This window comes from Penicillium lagena (genome assembly GCF_028827675.1).
Source record: "Penicillium lagena strain IBT 129212 chromosome Unknown utg000001l_segment0_segment0, whole genome shotgun sequence".
Classification (NCBI taxonomy): domain Eukaryota; kingdom Fungi; phylum Ascomycota; class Eurotiomycetes; order Eurotiales; family Aspergillaceae; genus Penicillium; species Penicillium lagena.
In genome coordinates, this window is record NW_026623222.1 from 5,844,655 (window position 1) to 5,862,255 (window position 17,601).

The following is a 17,601-nucleotide window of genomic DNA, read 5'->3' on the forward strand; positions in this document are numbered from 1 at the left end:
TGGTGACTTTCGAGCCAGGCGCAGTGGGAAAGTATGGCGTTCAGGGATGACACGAAAGATTACGATTACAGAATAGACTCAACGTTTTGCCACTTAAATCATTATCCTCGCCGCTGTATACTATAGATCCATGTGGCTGTTCCTCTAGAATATTCCTCGAAGCTTCTTTTGCTTTCGCCGCGCGTCGGGAATGAGTGACATCACCGCTATGATGTCATCGATCACGGTTTCTCCAGAAATAAACAAGGTGCCTTGGAAGTGGCAATGGTGCTGTTCTGGCTATAAGTACTGTTCATCTTGGCCGGAGTTCTTCTCCTACAACTATAACTCCAACTCCTCATCCATCTACCTTGACATCTACGTTACCAACTCGATCCCTCTACTCTTACCAACTTAAATCTATCTACGATCAACATGTCTGACGGCAACTCTTCCACTCTCCAGTCCTACGTGGACCAGGCCACCGGTATGGCCCAGCGTGCCATGGGCGCCGTGACGGGCGACTCTTCCACCCAGGTAATTACCCTCGTTCTTTCTTCACTCTCCTTCCACGGCTACTAACTCCCCTCCAGAACCAGGCCGATGCGAACATCCAGAAAGCCCAAGACGAGCACGCTGCCTCGCACACAGCTGCCAAACTGGGTCCCTTCACCGCAGACCCCAACACCGGCGCAACCGCCAAAGACGATCCCAGCCGCAGCTCTGCCTCATGGGATCAGACCGTCGGCTCGACCAAGGAGGCCGTGGGAAACATGATCGGAAACGAGAACCTGCGCCGTGCGGGCGTTGAGCAGAATGCTGCGGGCAAGGAGGCTGAGGCAAAGGGTCAGCTTAAGGATTGGGGCCAGGGTATCGCGGACCGCGCGCAGGGCACCGTTGGTGGCATCCAGGCTGCCGTTGTGGGCGACCGCGAGGAAGAACAGAAGTGGCGCGATATGCATGACGAAGGGAAAGTGAGACAGCGCGGTGCGGAGGCTGATATGGCGAAGAAGGGCGGCCAGTAGATTCTGTCCCGGGAAGCACAGTGATGGAATTTCGGGATTCGATGGGTTGATATGATTGTTACGACGGCTTGTACTATGATATCCAATTTGAACGGTCATTGACCTTGCTTTACACTTGCATTTAATCATTATCTCGTCTTAGTAGCATGCCCCTCTAGAGTCTTCTTGGTGTTGTCCCGTTGGCCCTAATTTACATACGGCTGATCAACGCGACGATCACTGCGAGGGTGCAATACTGGCATCTCGCTTGTCGACTACCTGCATCTCCGCTTCGCGCATCCGATCGATATGCATCTGACTCTGCTGATCCTGGGGCCAACTAAGCGACCTCGGTCCCAGCCGTTGCATTCTTGGCCAGAGACGCCCACTATGTCACAGCGGAGCAGCCAAGGTATCCAGACTCACGCCGATACTCAAGGGTCTAACCCGCAAATGTCACACTGTCTAGGACTTTCGCAAAGGTGTCTGGAATGATCAACTAGCGACCCCGGCTAGGGTGAAAGTATCGGATCTGGAGGTAGCATATGAGGCCGATGATTTGGACTTCTCCCATGACCAGAGACGGCATAAGCACCCTTTTATCAAGGCAACCCCAGAGTGGCCGCTTGGCTGATCACCTCGAGTCTTCGTAGCCTTTCTTTTGCAACAGCAACAGAGAGCTCGTGGTATCTTGCATATGTCTGGATCGGTGACCCGTTTCCAGATTAACCAAAGACCAATAACAGGAAATAGATGCTTTCGGAGCAGCGCCGAAGACCGGAGGTCTGGATGTTACTATCATGTCAAGGATGGAATGCAGCGATGAGAAACAGAACAGGGCCTCCAGCTACGGCTGGAGGATATAGCATCGAAAGCAAAGGAGAAGGATGCACAACACCACGCAACAACGCGTACACGAGTCAAGAGAAACAGAGAGAGCAAGACACAGAATTACGACGAATCCATAGATGGTACCAGGAATAACCCGCCAACATTCAAATATTTTTATTTTATTTTCGTTGTAGGCAGTAGTAGTTACAAGCACATGCGATGATGGACTCTTTGTAGAGAATACACCACCGTATGTAGTAGTTTTATACATACGATCGAGCCTATCATCAAGCTCCTGAACAGGAAGTTACAAGCTCTCAGGTTAAGCAAACCTGTTTCTATGGTAAGCCATGCATGAACTTTCTGTCTTCCTCGATTTTCATCAAGAAAACCACAGTCTTCAGATGGTGAATGTGATGGTATTTGTCTCATCCCCGATTGGTCTGTCGCCCATCCACCTCGGTCTGTCGGTGGGGAGAGGATGGTGGACGTGGCCTAGTTATGTGGAGTCGTGCACATCCTGCCATGAAAACGGTCTCGGGAAACCAGTTGGAAGAGGGGAACGAGACCAGAATACCCCGGCCTGGCCACAAGAATTGCGGAACTCACCCCACGGCTCTGGCCGCTATAGTCCATCGGATATGTCACTGCAACGAGAGCATCACATGAAATGCTCGGCCAATTCTTGTTATCTATGGGTGGCGTCCTGTTCTAACCCGAACGGGTGGGGATTGTCTGCTTGTGGCTGATCTTTTACCGTTCGGGGTTCGTCCGGGGTCAGTCTGGTGGAGATGCGGAGAGCCGCTGCTTAGTTTTTTTGGCTGTTGCAAGCGAGAACTTTTCCGGGGCCACCAATAATGGATTCACATGGGAGATCGCGATCGACCTCGGCCATTTTAGTCTCCTCTAGCACCCGCGACCCAGCTGCCAGAATTCCCCTGTAGTGGGCCTGACAATGGCCCGGGCAAACGGCCTGTGCTAGCTAACCTAGCGGCTTGCTACCCAAGGATTCTGGCTTAGATTAAGTGGGGGCATTCCTGCGCCGCCCCTTTCTCGTATAAGACTTTGATGGCGAGGAAGAAAAAGCTGCCCGGATGATCTGACTCTCTCTCTTTACAACCCCGGACAACAACAGAATCATCACCACAGTCATGCAATTCCGTCCGATTTTCCTCCTCGCCCTGGCGCCGCTGGCCCTGGCTTCCCCTGAGGCCCGGCCCAACCCTGTCGCTGCGCCCGCCCCTGAGCCATCCACGGGACTGCTGGAGCTCCTGAGCAGTGCGGAGGGCCTGCTCACTCAAACGAATATCGACAATCTCGACACCATCATCGGCAACGCGGCCAAGCTGCTGTCCGACGACAACCTCAACATCCTGCAGGATATCCTGAACAACGCACACACTCTCCTGACCGCGCAATTCGTGGAAAACACGACCACTTTGATCGGTGATGCCACTCCGGTATGTATTTGGTCTGGCGCCCTCACTCTCTCAAACTAACCGCGTCTGTAGTTGGTTGCGGATGTGTCCCAGCTTCTCGGCACTATTTTCACCTAGATGGGTGACTCGGGATATGAATTAACGACTTGGGAGTCTTGTGTTGATATAGTAATAATTGGCCAACATGGAGCAGAGTGTACATACAAATCCAAAAAAAAAAAAAAATAAAAAAAAATCTGATTACAATATTCCATTATCTCGTCACGCCTTTGGGTATATACAGAAACACACAAAATTGCCATCCCGTCCGTCCTCATACAACATTCAGCTTCTCGCGGAGACGGTCCTGATAGAAGCGCAGCGGGTACGAGCGCATCTTGGTCGGCATGGCCGGGTAGACCGCCACGGAAAAGCCCATCCACGTGCGGTACAAAAGACGTGTGGTGGTGGTTGAGTGTAGGCCGTAGCCGTCACGCAGCTGCGGCGGCAGCATCTCGATCGTCACCGAGCGCAGAAATGGTTTTATGCGCTGCACCCACGGCGGCATGTCCTTGCTCTCGCGGATGTCGCGCGCAAAACGGGCAGCGTCCGGCGAGACGCTGAGTCGGGAAACCTGATCGTCCCAGTACGTCCAAAAGGCCTGCCGCGTTGGCGGCCAAGCGGCTGAGGGAATGCCCAGGCAATTCATCAGCAGGGTGAACTCGTTGTAGCCGCGTTGAGCTGTGCGGTAATCGACGCGTCCGTACACGCGCTGATAGAAGTCGGTCGAGGTGGCGTAGAGCGTGGCGGCCATCCACATCTGAAGGTCGGGCTGGTCGGCGAACCGATTCGAGCGGCTGCCGCCCATGAGCGGTGCCTCGCCGCGGTGCAGCATGTCTAAGAGCGTCTTGCGTTCGGTTCGGCTGCCAAAAACCAGGCAAGAGATGTAGCTGATGTGCGCCTGGAGAGCATCCAGCAGCTCCGTTGCCAGGGCGTCCGGGCCGGAATTGTTCTCTCGCATCGCTGGCATGGCCGCCTGGAGCAAGAGTGCTGCTCCAGATCCCGCGAACAGGATACCCTCTTGCAGGATTTGAGGCAGAATCTCCAGCTGCTCCAGGGCGTGTAGGCGGCTGGAGTCACTGGTGATGTGGTAAGCCTCGTTGCCCTCCTGGGAGGTCAGGGGCGACGGGGGGTTCGAGACATTGGCCATGTCGACAATAGTGATCAGTACGCTGTAGAACTGAGGGCTGGCTTGGGGGCGTGAGAATATAACGAGAAAAGAAGGAGAATCCTCATCTGGCAAGCCCCCACCCTCCCGACACCCCGGACTCCAGAAACAAAAAAAATCCGGACTGGCGTACCTCGTGCGCCCGAGCTCCGCCCAAGCGAAGGTGCCCATGTGAATGAATCCTCTACCCTCGAGCATGACGACTAGCCGCGGTTCGCAGTAGATCGCCATCTCCCAAGCTGCTGATCGCGGCCGCTTTGGGCACCGGGGCTTGGGCTTGGTCGTGGGTCTGGCCATACAGGGGAAGCCTGCTCCGACACTAACAGGTTCCACCACAGTCCCTGGTCCCCCGGACTAACCGTAACTATCGACGACGGGGCGAAGAAAGAGGAAGTCAGTTCCCCGAGCATTATTTGCTAAAAAATGACGGGGGGCTTTTTTTCTCTCTTGTTCGCTTGGTAGTAGTTCGGCTCAAGTCCATTGGTTAGTGTATACATATACCCTCCCCAGCCCATTTCTGGCTTCCTCCCTCCCCTCTCCTCCGCTGGACAGCCAGACCGTCACCATGGGCAAGACTATCGACGACCGGCCTTCATATCTGAGCTCCGATGATGCCAAATACTCCCTAGGCCTGCATCGCGGGCCATTGCCTGCCAAGGGCGTCGACGACAGCTCCCAGCTCGAGCATGTTACGTCGGCCGGCGGCCTGTCATTGGAGACACGGCAGCTCAAGCGCAAGGAGAAACTGCAGCGCCATTGGAAACGCTTTTGGTGTGTCTATTTGGTCGGCAATGTCATTTTCCTCGCGATTTTCCTACCTATCTTGTGAGTCGCGTGATGGAGCCCTAATCCGTCCCATCACGATGAACTAACCATTCCGTGATCAGCTTCCTCATCTGCATTCCCGCGATTTCGCAGCTCGTGGTCAACAAGTCCGACCTCCTGCTGGTCAATGCGGCTGTCATGCAGCCCAAGCCGGATTCGATCGTTCTGACCCTGGTGTCTGCGCTGGACCTGAAGATTGCGTTGCCCGTCCGCATTGAACCCATTACGCTCAACCTGTTCGTGCGCGACCTCGGGGCCCAGAACTACTGGGGTGATATCACCATCCCGGGCCAAACCATCAGGGGCAATACCTCCCTGGGCGTCACCAATCACTACGAGACCATTCACAACGCGAGCACCTGGGACCAGTATGTCCACAATGTGGTGTTCGAAAAGGCAGCCGGGCTGTCCGTTCATGGCGAGACCAATTCGTACCTCGGTGTTCTGAAATCCCACGTCGTCATGGATAAGACCATTGTCTCTCCCAGTGAGTTCTACTGTGCATTCAACCCTACACAGATACTGACCGTCCTGCAGCGCTCAACAAATTTGAGGGGTTCACCATCTCGGACAGTGCACTCCTGTTGAAGCCAAAAGCCGATGGCACCAATCTCATCGGCAACGCAATGCTTCCCAATCCGTCAGTGCTGACTCTCCAGATCGGCACCATTGTGCTGGACATCTACAGCGGCGACCTGATCATTGGCAATGCCACGCTGACCGACGTTGAGCTGAAGCCTGGGAACAACACTTTCCCCCTGAATGGCGTCCTCGACCTGTCCACCGTGCTGGGCCACCTGTCCGAGGTGCTCAAGTCGCAAGCCGCGGCCCTCAAGAACGGAACTCTCGCCCTGAAAACCATCACACGATCCGTGGTTTGGAACGGCACGGAGGTGCCATACTACACCAAGGCAATGCACGACCTGCCCCTGACGGCCGTGGTTGGCGTCGCCGACATCCTGAAGAACACAATTCATCATCTCACCCACAACGGCGGCCTGAATCTCACGCAGATTGGCCAGGACTTCAAGAGCAACAGCGACAGCAATGGCGGAATGCTGGGCTCACTCAACACTACCAGCCTAGCCTCTCATCTGAAGCAGAACGTGGCCGTACGCGACACCTTCAAAAACGAGCACCCAATCAAGCGCGATGCAATGATCGACACTCTGGCCAATCTGTATTCGAAGAGTACAGCAGGAGAGCCGTAAATGCATTTTGACTGTCAGGATGCGCCGCTGATGCCGAGACGACCCTTTTTGTGATTCCCCTTGCCCGAGGCTGATTGAGTTTCGGAGTTTTTCATTTCTTTTGTTCCACTGGTATGGTCTTTAGTTCATAGGGGTCGTTACTGTTCATAATCCTGTCCATCCGACTCCCTGAGTGAGGGCTGCGTGCGTAGAGCTCGCGTGTTGTGTATATAGAAAGGCGAGCGGATGCTGCATGCCCGATCCTGGGAAGACGGTACAGAAGATAATAATACATAAACATATAACTAGCATCTTGATGATATCATCTGTCAATTACATATACATTTTGCAGCGGAGTTGTCCCTTATGTGTGTGCTAGTCTTGGGGCTTTGCATATAGGTGCTTCATCGGATTGATTTTGATGGATTATATTGAAGCTAGTGGTATGTTATTACCCAGCAATTACTATGCACCTTCGAGCAATACGTTTGCTCATGTCACTATTAGATGATTTATACCAATCAACGCAGCCAATATCCTCGGCGAAGAGCAAGGTACAAAGCCGGCGCTTCATGCACACCAGAAGAAGTAGGCTGTGAAGGCTGAGGTGGATCTGCAGCACAAAGAGGCCCTAAGGGAGGTGTTTGAAGAGTGCGGAGAGAGGTCATAGTGGGGAAGCGAATAGATGGGTCGAAGCTGATGAGAATTAGGGCTTGGTGGTCTGGCGGCAAACCCTCACAGGAGACAGAGTAGAGTAGTGAGCGGTCATCAGAGACCGCACGCACCGAGCCAGCATTAGGGTTGGGACAGAGGAGCTGGTGAAGCGCAGCGGGCGCGTCATCGGCAGGCCACATGTGCATGCCGCGAGAGATATACCTCTCTTCAGAGCCATCGACTGGACAACCGTCTGCGTCGGTCTGCGTTGGCTGGAACAGCAAACCCTGAGGCCCCTCCTCGCCAACCTCATCAACTGGACACTTACGTTTCCGAGAAATGGCCCGCAACCGCAGCCTATCGCGTGGCCGCACGCCGTCAGCGTGTGGTGCTGGGTCGTTGACCAAGTCCACGAAGGTAGCTCCCGCTAGATGGTAACCACGGTGTTTTGTGCGAGCGGCAATAAAGTCATGCCGCTTCGCAGGGTTCGAGCCCGGCTCGTATTCGGGGTGATAATGTCGACGCAGCCGTTTTTCGGGCCGCTGGTCGTTGGGCTGGGGGTTGACAGCAAAGGGTTTGAGAAGGGGGTCATCGAAGTTGTCTGAGTCTGAGGTGTCGGAGGAGGCCGTGAAAAAGCGCTGGGGGAGGCTGGCTAACGCTTCGGAGGGACTAGGAAGAGACTGTGTGTAGTAAGTGCGATGATTCTCACTCTTGCCATCCCGCCACTCACGGCGGCACTCGAGGATGACCGGCCGGCCGGTAGTCTCGTCGGTGCGCACAGAGAGGTCAGTCCACATCTCATTGATCGGGCCCTCGCGGTGCTCGCGGCGCCAGAGACGGCCGTACCACGGGCGGCCCTGGTGGCCTGGTGTGAGACAGATCCAATAGTAGAAAGATGAGAAGTCCTCCTCGACATCCAGCTGAGACTGGGTTGAGATCGCGTAGAGGTGATCTTGATACATCTCGAAACACAGCGTCTGACCGAGATCCCCAGCAATGACGCTGGGCAGGGCACACTCGGTCTTGTCCATTGTTGCCAAGTTTATCCCAACGATAGACCAGACACCTTCCGAGCTGCCCATCGCCGTGAACACCCCGTACCAGAGGTACGACCGACTGTGACGCACCACGATTGGAATGGATGGAGGTACACGCCGGTGGAGCAATAGCCGCCGGCGCTTTGTATTACTGTCTGCACGGGGCTCGAGATCTATAGCCACCAGCGAGTCATCCGGTGCAGCTCCGTGCAATCGGAAGACCAGGATTCCATCGTTATAGTGGAGGAGCGACACTTGTGTCTCTGCTCCCGAGCCTGAACCCAACAGGCGGGGAATCACATCCCGCAAGTTTAGCACGCGTTCCTGGTGGGCGACACCATGGACGTCCAGAACCCGGATCTCCTGGCGCACGCGATAGCAGAGTACGCCCTGGTGGTAGAGAAAATCCGCCCCATAGGCTAGAACTGAAACAGAATACGGCGAGGCAGTCGCCACCGCCTCGTGAATGTCGAACCGGTGCCCAACAGCCTTGCGAAAGCCAGCCTGGGCTGCCGCAGCGGCCTGACCCTCTTTGCTGTGTAGCAAGACATTCTACGCAACCGTGTCAGCTGGAGATGGGGGACATGTTCGGAGGCGGTTTTGTTTACCTCGACCGTTTTGCGAGCAATTAGATCACTGGTGGTGGACGTATGAAGGGATCTGCTCGTGCGACCCAGGTGGATGAGGTCACGGTCATCCAGCGAGGTCGCGATCTGATAAAAAACATCGAAGGGGAGAGAATCCAAGCGTGGCGGGAACGCCGTCATTGCAGAGAGCAGGGAGACGAAAGGCGGGCATTGTCTTATCGATCTGTCTGGCGCACTGAGGGAGGGGTTAATGAATGACGGGCCAGCTGAGCCTCATTCGAAATTATCGTCCGGGTGCAGAGCCTCGTCGATGTCCGGTCACGCAGTATCCGTGTGGCGCTCGGGCGGTCTTGGGGCCAGCGTGCGGCTCTGCTTAACCGGACCGGGGGTCGCCCTACCCTACGACCTCTGGAACGGCGGATGTTGAGAATGCGGCTGAAAACCAACACTGCAACCTGTTAGAGTCTGGTGGCCACAAATCCAGAGAGGTATACACGACTACTGGTACGCTGGACTGGGTAATTAATACTGTTCTCCTCCGTCTCCTCTTCGCAGTTCATGGCGGTCACGGGACTGTCAGCAGTCCTTGATTGGCCCGGTCATTTGTCGCTGCCTACAAGTATACGACGACGCTTTGTTTACGCACAAGGAACGCGTGAACGTCCCCTCTCACTGGATTCCGGGACCACGCAACCTTGAGGCCAACCCGGCGACGGCTCTTCCGGAACACTCGTGTTTTCCCTCCGGCTCCGGCACTGACTTCGGCCCTCACAACTGTTTTGTGCGACCCACCTGTCAGCCGCAGTGTACCATCCAGCCTGGTGAACTTTCCCACGCCATGCGACTATTCGTCTTGCTAGAAATCGCATCCTGCTGGTCTTATTCTTGATGTATTATGCGCCGCCAGGGCCGCCCCGGTGGGATGGTCCTCCCCAACAGCCTCCCCCGCAATGGCATCCGCCTCAGCCCTACCAGCCCCCGCCATCGCCATATCACCGGCACCCTCATTCGCCCTATCCGCCACCACAGGGACCTCCTCCGAGTCCCTACCCTCCTGGTGTCTATCCCCTTCCGGCTCATGCCAGACCACCTCCATCGCCGTACGGCCATCCGCCCTCGCCGCAACCGCCACCCCCCCATCAGTATCTAGGCGCTCCTCGCTATGGTATGCTCCTCCCCTCAAGTGGCGCAGTCAAAACTAACAGGACCATACTAGAACCACCCCGGACCTCATCACCCAATCTGCCGCCGCGCCCGCCCCAGGGCTACCAACATTTTGGTGCGGGGGCGCCGTCCAACTACCAGTTCCAGTATTCACTCTGTACGGGCCGCCGTAAGGCTCTGCTAATTGGCATCAACTACTATGGACAGCCTAGTTCGCTGCACGGATGCATCAACGACGTCACCAACATGTCGACTTTCCTTAACCAGCGCTTCGGATATCGTCGAGAGGATATGGTCATTCTCACCGACGACCAGCGCAATCCCATGAGCATCCCAACCAAGGCCAACATTATCCGTGCCATGCAGTGGTTGGTCCGGGATGCACAGCCGCATGACTCACTCTTTGTCCACTTTTCCGGCCACGGCGGTCGTACGCCAGACCTGGACGGTGACGAAGACGACGGGTACGACGATGTGATCTACCCGGTCGACTACCGCGTAGCCGGCCACATTGTGGACGACGATATGCATGCGATTATGGTCCGCCCGTTGCGGCCTGGTGTACGACTAACAGCTATCTTTGACTCCTGTCACTCCGGCACGGCGTTGGACCTGCCGTACATCTACTCCACACAGGGAATACTGAAGGAGCCGAATCTGGCCAAGGAGGCCGCCCAGGACCTATTCAGTGTGCTGACCTCGTACGGACAGGGTGATCTGTCTAGTGTCGCGTCGACGGCCATTGGTTTTTTCAAGAAAGCCGCCAACGGCGGATCTGCACGCGAGCGCACTCTCCAGACCAAGACCTCGCCTGCCGATGTGGTGATGTTCTCGGGGTCCAAGGACACCCAGACGTCGTAAGTACATTCCTCCATAACCAGAAGGCTAGTTCATACTCACCGTCCCCCCACCACTAGGGCGGATACGTTTCAGGACGGACAGGCGCGGGGCGCCTTGAGCTGGGCCTTTATCAAATCGCTGCAGCAGTGGCCGCAGCAGAGCTACTTACAACTGTTGAACACCATCCGATCAGAGCTCGATGGGAAATACACCCAGAAGCCGCAGCTCAGCTGCAGCCATCCCATTGGTAAGCGACCTGCGGTGCCATCATGACCCCAGCTGACTCGAAGATTAGACACCAACCTGCGCTTTGTGATGTAATTAATGCAGTATGTTTCACATTATCAGGGAGTTTTCCGGAGAATTGCAATGCCCGCAGCCGCAGCCAGAGCCCCGAGAATTTGTGCAACGGTGGCTGGGGTCGAGAGTCAGGGACCAGGCTTCCATCTATGCGCATTGATAAAATATGCTAAATTCACTGGTGTCGGAAGAGAGAATTCTGGTATGGACTAGTACCGAACTGACCAATGATTCTGATATGTAGATCAGAAGTGTCTTAAGCTATATCCATCTATTTAGCCCCTATTTGATAATGAGAATACGGGATAATCCGACTATGTGCTCAATAAATGTTAAGTCAGAGACTGCTGGTGGAGAATGGCGGATCGCTGAATCCTGGGCGTATTGCCCGGCTCACAAACTGTTGCCCGAGCTCAGTCTCGCCCGCCAGTTCACTAGTCTTGCAAGTAACCTTCCCGCCCCCCAATCTCGCTTAATGTACATGAATCGCCCGATAGCTCCAACCCTGTCTTGACATAATGCAAAACATTATCTCGAAAGGACAAGTTTTCCCGGGTGATTCTAACCCCTACGACGCTGATACCGATCTACTATACAATGCATTTGTCGTGGCTTGTGATCTATTGTGTGGTACCCTCAAGCTCTGCAGGTATATCCAGGGTGAGTTGTCCCAGATGAATAGATGAATGGAGTATCGGCTTATCATAAACTGAAGGTTTTACACGAACAGAGAACACACTACCCTTTCAGCCCGTGACAGCAGGTCCTTTTTACAGGGAGAGAGATTCAGGTATCTCAAATTTGACAAAAACGATCCCAATGACCAGAGCTACATACAACAATACAGGGGTGGAGAGATAGCTTGGAGCTCATCAGTAATCAACTGAACAACCCGGACCCGGAGATCCTTAATGAGTACTTCGCAAAAGCAGACTCAGATATCGTGCATAACATTTTTGAGTTGATGGCGCAGGAAATTAGTCCTTCTGGAAAGTTCAATATCTGGGTTGATAACCAAGATGCGGCTGGATGGTGCGTCCAGGATGCTGTTGAATGTTACATCATTGATGTGGATAAGAACTCAGAAGAGGAAAGATTCCTCAGAGGCCTAGGCATCACTGGGCCTGTTGAGGGAGATGCGATCTAGCATTGTTGCATGAAACAGGGAATGGTGAAAATGAAATGCCTTCAGGATATTCAATGTGGGGAGCTGGGCTCCGTGACATCTTATCAGATGCTAACTCTGGGCGGCATGCTCCCCCATGAGTACGTGTATGTTGTTCTGTGTGCTCCCTTGATTCATAGTATTCTCCGGCTGACTAGTTTCTAACCAGGCATTGGGATAAAATTGGGTTGGCAGCCTTAAAGGCAGCTCAGTGAGTTTGGATCGCTAAATACTATTGATCCTTCTAACTCTTTGGGCTAGCCGTGGTGGATCTATTGATCAGCATTTTGCTACTGGCCCTTGTGCAACCGGCGAATTAGGTGCCCACCCACTACTCGCAGTTGAGAATCCAGACAGTTATAGTTGGCTTGCATTGGTGAGTTGATAGCTCAAAATTGCTCCATTGTTCTCGCTGACGCTAAGATGTCTACTAGCAAAACTATTTCACAAAGAAATGCGAATCGCAGTGTGGCTATAGCATTCCACAGCAAGACCAAGTTGGGAGAATCCCAACTATCCAACCAGGGTATACTTTGACGCCACGACCCTACATGAGCACTCACTTTTAATGATATCTGTAATGGCTTTGCTCAATGAGTGAATTAGGGACGATGAGATTTTTTCGCTTAATCTTTTGAAAAGACGGGACACCCGGACCTTGGAATGATAGTCAGAAATGGACGGATTATTCCCTGATTCCGATTCTGTTACGGCTATGACCTTGATGATTAGGAGGGATTCCTCGGGCCTTTTTCTGGACTTCTTAGGGCCTTAGGGAACAGTACAGATATTCATTGAGAGGCCAGGGAGGCAGAAGTCTTAGAGGGGTATCAAGTTGACCATCAACTCGAACAAGTCATTAACATACAAGTAGAACAGGCGGGGCGTATTTGGGAGCAGACCGGGGTAATCAAAAGAAAGATCTTTCTGTCGTCACCTAGAATTACTCCGTGTATGTTATATATTACATATATTGGCTTCATTGTTGGTACTATTGCTGGACTATGGTTTTTAGGTATATAGTAGTCACAAATGGTATAATAATCAAGAATTGAACATCACGGCGAACCCCTGAATTGCCGATCACCATATTCGACACTCCTGCCGTGTTTGGTTTGTCCTTCGGGCTCCATCCGGCCCCATCCAGCTAGGCGAACTATCCCCACTCATAAAAATTCCCTCGTTGGGCACTGTTTCAGATGGCAACGGGCGTTAAATTCATTATTATTGTTGCCCGGAGTGTTGGTTGGGGTTATACCTATCATTGTGATTTATGCATCTTCTCTCGGTTTCCCATTGTAGCTCCGTTACGGACATAGTATGAAGAGTATACGTAGACGCCTTGCGTTTAAACCCACCCTTGACCTTAATCGGCCCAATGAGCACCGGCATCGCTGCGATCCGGGACGAACCGTGGAAGCGCATCTTCTCCAATGTTCGGTTGATTTGCAAACGCCGACGACCGACGGCACAGAGAGTTAGGACGAAGCATGTTGCTAGGATGCCACGTCACCAACAGACCCGAAATCATCGATGAAGAAACTCCTTCCATCCATTTTCGTCTAGCATACAGGAAATATATGAAATTACCTGTCATCTACATGTTACACGGACCGCTAGTTAAGTTGAGCTAACAGCGCTGTCTTAGAGAAGATCCACTCTTAGTCTTATTGCGAATTCAACATCAGCTTTTGAAACTCGATCGGACCATTTTTTCCCTCCTCTCCATTTTCTCACTCTTCCCTCACTACCCTCACTCACTTCCCATTGCTTCCGACACCATGTTGACATCATCTTGTACCGACGTCTCGAGCCAGAGCTCCGTCTCGTCCTCCGGCGAGCCATCCCGCTCGCCTTACCGGCATCCCCAGCCGGTCTCCTCACTATCGCTGGGTTTGCAGCGTCCCCGCCGAGATACGATGGCGCCCAAATTCCGCCGCTTCTACTCCAGCCCGGTTGACGAGGGCATTGACTCGACACCACTAGAGATGTATGGCATCGAACAACGGCCTCCATCCTTCATCGAGAGACCATCAAAACTGCTGCGCCGAGTGTCTCACGCCCTGGATGATATCAAGGAAGACTACTCGCTGCAGCTAGACGTGCGGGCCACCGCCGACAGGCTCAAACGGCGCTCGACTCTGTTCATGTTCGACGGCAGCAACACCGCCGAAGATTCGGGCTCGCGCCCGCAGACCTCCATGACGGCGGGTGCACCACGGTCCCGGCCGATATCCATCATCTCCATTGATGGTTGGTCATCACAGCCCCGCCGACTGAGTCGGCGCCTGACCCGCCGCATCTCCAGCTGGCGGCACTCCAAGGCACCAGCACCTCCGACAGCCAGTATTTCCTCGCCCAGCCTGATCGGATCATCGACCCTTCACCGAGCGGGCCGGAGTCAGGCTTCCTTCATCTAGGGGTGGGGGATGTGATTGATATTATTCGACAGAGAGAATTTCTTTCAAAGATCGACAGGGCAGTTAATATGTACCGGCTGCAGCGACGATCGCATACATCAAAAAGTGTACAGGGTGTTCGGAGCCACATTATTATTAATTTTCTGATTTCTATTCGGCATCGGGGATGTCACTATGTATATGGACGCATTGGATGAGGAAATTTTTTCTCCCCTGCAGAGTTTGTTTTTATTTATTTTTCGACTCGGATCGAGGCGTTGTGCATAGCTTGGAGTTTGGAAAATGCATTCCGACACACTGAATCATCTATACATTTCATAAACATTATACACTGTACACTATACGGTGACTGTTGAAATACACATCTTCAGATGTTTAAATTGTATTGAATTTTTTCTCATTTTCATCAGCGCTAACGTAGCTAACTGCGCCACGGCTGTAAGCCAAGAGTGGGCCGGGCGTGCGTCAGATCGGACGCAAGCTTGCTTACATGCTAAAAATACCTGAATCAGAGGAGCAAGATATGCACATTATTATCTTTCTATACAGAGCAATCAATAGCTATGCAAGTAGGTATGTATCGTTCTAAGCAAACATCCTCATCATCGTCGTCGTCGTCGTCGTCTCTACGTGTTTCGGTTGGCTTTCGCTTCTCGCCTCGCCTCTTCTTTCTTGTTTCTCTTCTGTCGCCACCCCATCCCATGGCGCGCAATCAGCCACAAACTGGGCGACAGCGCAATCGAGAGGAGTGCTAGCGTGGTGTATGCCCACCCTTGGCCCATGGCAGAGATCATGGGGCTGATCACAGCAGAAGACACCGCACCCATTTCGCAGCGGAACAAGTTATTTGCTGCAGTTGCGGTGGCAGACTTCCCCGGCCAGAGATCGATCATCAAAGCATTCAGGACCTGCGAGGTGGACGTCAGAGTCCAACCTGCTAGAAACAAAAGAATGACAGGACCGGCCAGGCTGACTTTGTGGCCCAGCACCCAGCCGTAGGCCAGCATGCTGATGTTACTGAGGTAATAAAGTGGCAGAGCGACTTCCAGCCGAACCCGCTCGATGTTGAAGTTGGAGATATCCGGTCGCACGTTTTTTATGACGGGAAGCCCGGCCTTTTTCGCGTGCCGGCGGTAGTTCCAGTCCACGATACGTCCAGTCGTGAAAGCCGACAGGACTCCTCCGGCGCCGATGGGAAGATACATCAAGGCAGCCTGGATGTCGTTGAAGTGATACACTTCATGGAAAGAGGTCGATGCACCCGTCATGACAGCATAAAACCCCGCAAACAAGGATCCGGTTGTCAAAAGAACCACCGCCGTTTCCAAATCAAGAACGACCTTGAGTGTCGGAATGGGCGACGGGAATCGGAGCGCATACTGCTTTCGTACCGCCTCGACTTTCTCTGGGTCCGGTTCGAGACCATTCTCGCGGCGTTTGCGGTGGCGGATCATATCGGTTACAGACATGTTCAAGCGCGGCGGTGGAATCGAGCCGTCGCCGACGACCCTGCGACACGTCTCGGGCATGAAGAGAGCGAGAATGGCAAAGAACACACCAGCAAAGATGAGAAGAAACCAGAAGATCCAGTGCCAATCGACGAACTGGCTGATCAAGCCGCCGATCACGGGAGAGAGCGAGGGGCCCAGCATGCTTCCGAGCATGGCAAACGCGATGTACGAGCCTCGTTCGCTAGAGGTGATCATGTCTCCCACCAAGCCGTTGGATAGTGCAACAGTCCCGCTGCTGCCGGCGCTTTGGAGGCAACGGAGCACCATTAGTGCCGGGTAGCTGTTCTGCAGGCCCAGACCCAGGTTGGCAGCGAGGTAAATTGTAAAGCAGATGATATAGGCTGGTCGGCGGCCGGCCGAGTCGGAGAAACCGGCGATGAGCATGGGCGCAATACCCTGCAGGATCTGCCAATGATCGATTAGCAAATAGTGAGCACTGACAGCTGTATGCATGGACCTACCAGGTATGTTGTGACCGTCAGATTAACCTGGGAGATGGAGATGTGCAAGGAGTGGGAGATGGTGTCGAGAGCCGGCAAGTAGATGCTCGAGGATAAGGGCGAAAAGAAGCCGGCCAGCGAACCCATGGTGACGATGGCTCTCTTCTGGCCGACAGTGAAGACCGAGTACAGCTCCAGGTTATGATCGGGACTGGGCCGATCCTCGGGCTCCCGGTGGACGGTGGCATTGTTGCTGTCGCTTGTGCGATCCTTTTCCATGATCTGGTCCTCCGGGTCGGGCATTGCTTGTACGGAGACTTGTACGAAGGATGGTTACTTTCTTCTCCTGGAGAAAATTGCTTTAAGTGAAGTATCCAACTACATCCTGGTCGCCCCGGTCGCGCTTTCTATCCACCAATCATCGATGGCTGCTTCTCCGGTCGCGCGCTACATCAATCCCGGCACCGGCATTGACGGTATACAACCGCACCAAGTCAATATGCGAATCAAGTGCAGTCGTTATTGTGCACGCTACCCATCTGTTGGCTCAATATCGTCCTCAACGTCGTCCTCTCAGATTTGGAACGTTCCACCGCCACCACCACAGGGCTGCATGTAGTAATAATAATCTCTGCCGTCTTGCGATTCTCCCATCGAGAGAGGAAATCGAATCGATGTGAATTCACTTCCGTCGACCTTGAAAGCCCAAACTGCCTTATCTGCCACGATAACGCCGACTGCATCTTTGGACTCGATATTTTCCCATATGAATAGATCTTGTGGCGCGTCCGGTCCAACTAGAACCCAGCTTGCGGTGATGTCGGCACTGACGGCTGAAGCGAGGAAACATAGGCATACAAAGAAATTCAACGGGAACCGTAAATGCAGTAAAGTGGTTGCTTAGCTTTGTCCTGAGCCCTGAATCATATCTACGGGAACGTGGCTTAGTATCAGAACGAATCCTTGGGCTCGTAATCCTTGAGGCTAATCCTTGGGGCTAATCCTGAA

General features: G+C 53.5%; 9 protein-coding genes across 9 annotated transcripts; 6 read left to right on the forward strand and 3 right to left on the reverse strand.

The window, feature by feature from the left end:
• Positions 1–414: 414 nt before the first annotated feature.
• N7510_002581 (uncharacterized protein) lies at positions 415–1,004 on the forward strand (the record flags this gene model as incomplete). Its single annotated transcript, XM_056974508.1, has 2 exons — positions 415–516; positions 573–1,004. The coding sequence occupies 2 exons, from the start codon at positions 415–417 to the stop codon at positions 1,002–1,004; spliced, it is 534 nt and encodes a 177-aa protein (XP_056839625.1).
• Positions 1,005–2,965: 1,961 nt separating this feature from the next.
• N7510_002582 (uncharacterized protein) lies at positions 2,966–3,370 on the forward strand (the record flags this gene model as incomplete). Its single annotated transcript, XM_056974509.1, has 2 exons — positions 2,966–3,274; positions 3,326–3,370. 2 exons carry the CDS (start codon positions 2,966–2,968, stop codon positions 3,368–3,370), a joined length of 354 nt encoding a protein of 117 aa, XP_056839626.1.
• Positions 3,371–3,566: 196 nt separating this feature from the next.
• On the reverse strand, positions 3,567–4,658 carry N7510_002583 (oxygenase MpaB family protein; the record flags this gene model as incomplete). Its single annotated transcript, XM_056974510.1, has 1 exon — positions 3,567–4,658. One exon carries the CDS (start codon positions 4,656–4,658, stop codon positions 3,567–3,569), a length of 1,092 nt encoding a protein of 363 aa, XP_056839627.1.
• A 367-nt stretch (positions 4,659–5,025) lies between these two features.
• On the forward strand, positions 5,026–6,496 carry N7510_002584 (DUF3712 domain-containing protein; the record flags this gene model as incomplete). The annotated part of the gene is made up of 3 exons (XM_056974511.1): positions 5,026–5,285; positions 5,348–5,772; positions 5,823–6,496. 3 exons carry the CDS (start codon positions 5,026–5,028, stop codon positions 6,494–6,496), a joined length of 1,359 nt encoding a protein of 452 aa, XP_056839628.1.
• Positions 6,497–6,996: 500 nt separating this feature from the next.
• On the reverse strand, positions 6,997–8,987 carry fbx15 (F-box domain protein; the record flags this gene model as incomplete). The annotated part of the gene is made up of 2 exons (XM_056974512.1): positions 6,997–8,718; positions 8,775–8,987. Coding segments are annotated over 2 exons (1,935 nt in total), but the record flags the coding sequence as incomplete, so codon positions are not given.
• Positions 8,988–9,641: 654 nt separating this feature from the next.
• Positions 9,642–11,078, forward strand: N7510_002586 (caspase family protein; the record flags this gene model as incomplete). Its single annotated transcript, XM_056974513.1, has 4 exons — positions 9,642–9,918; positions 9,970–10,774; positions 10,835–11,004; positions 11,053–11,078. 4 exons carry the CDS (start codon positions 9,642–9,644, stop codon positions 11,076–11,078), a joined length of 1,278 nt encoding a protein of 425 aa, XP_056839630.1.
• Positions 11,079–11,575: 497 nt separating this feature from the next.
• Positions 11,576–12,204, forward strand: N7510_002587 (uncharacterized protein; the record flags this gene model as incomplete). Its single annotated transcript, XM_056974514.1, has 2 exons — positions 11,576–11,717; positions 11,885–12,204. The coding sequence occupies 2 exons, from the start codon at positions 11,576–11,578 to the stop codon at positions 12,202–12,204; spliced, it is 462 nt and encodes a 153-aa protein (XP_056839631.1).
• Positions 12,205–14,003: 1,799 nt separating this feature from the next.
• On the forward strand, positions 14,004–14,642 carry N7510_002588 (uncharacterized protein; the record flags this gene model as incomplete). The annotated part of the gene is made up of 1 exon (XM_056974515.1): positions 14,004–14,642. The coding sequence occupies one exon, from the start codon at positions 14,004–14,006 to the stop codon at positions 14,640–14,642; it is 639 nt and encodes a 212-aa protein (XP_056839632.1).
• A 626-nt stretch (positions 14,643–15,268) lies between these two features.
• Positions 15,269–16,896, reverse strand: N7510_002589 (MFS transporter; the record flags this gene model as incomplete). Its single annotated transcript, XM_056974516.1, has 2 exons — positions 15,269–16,558; positions 16,615–16,896. 2 exons carry the CDS (start codon positions 16,894–16,896, stop codon positions 15,269–15,271), a joined length of 1,572 nt encoding a protein of 523 aa, XP_056839633.1.
• Positions 16,897–17,601: the final 705 nt, after the last annotated feature.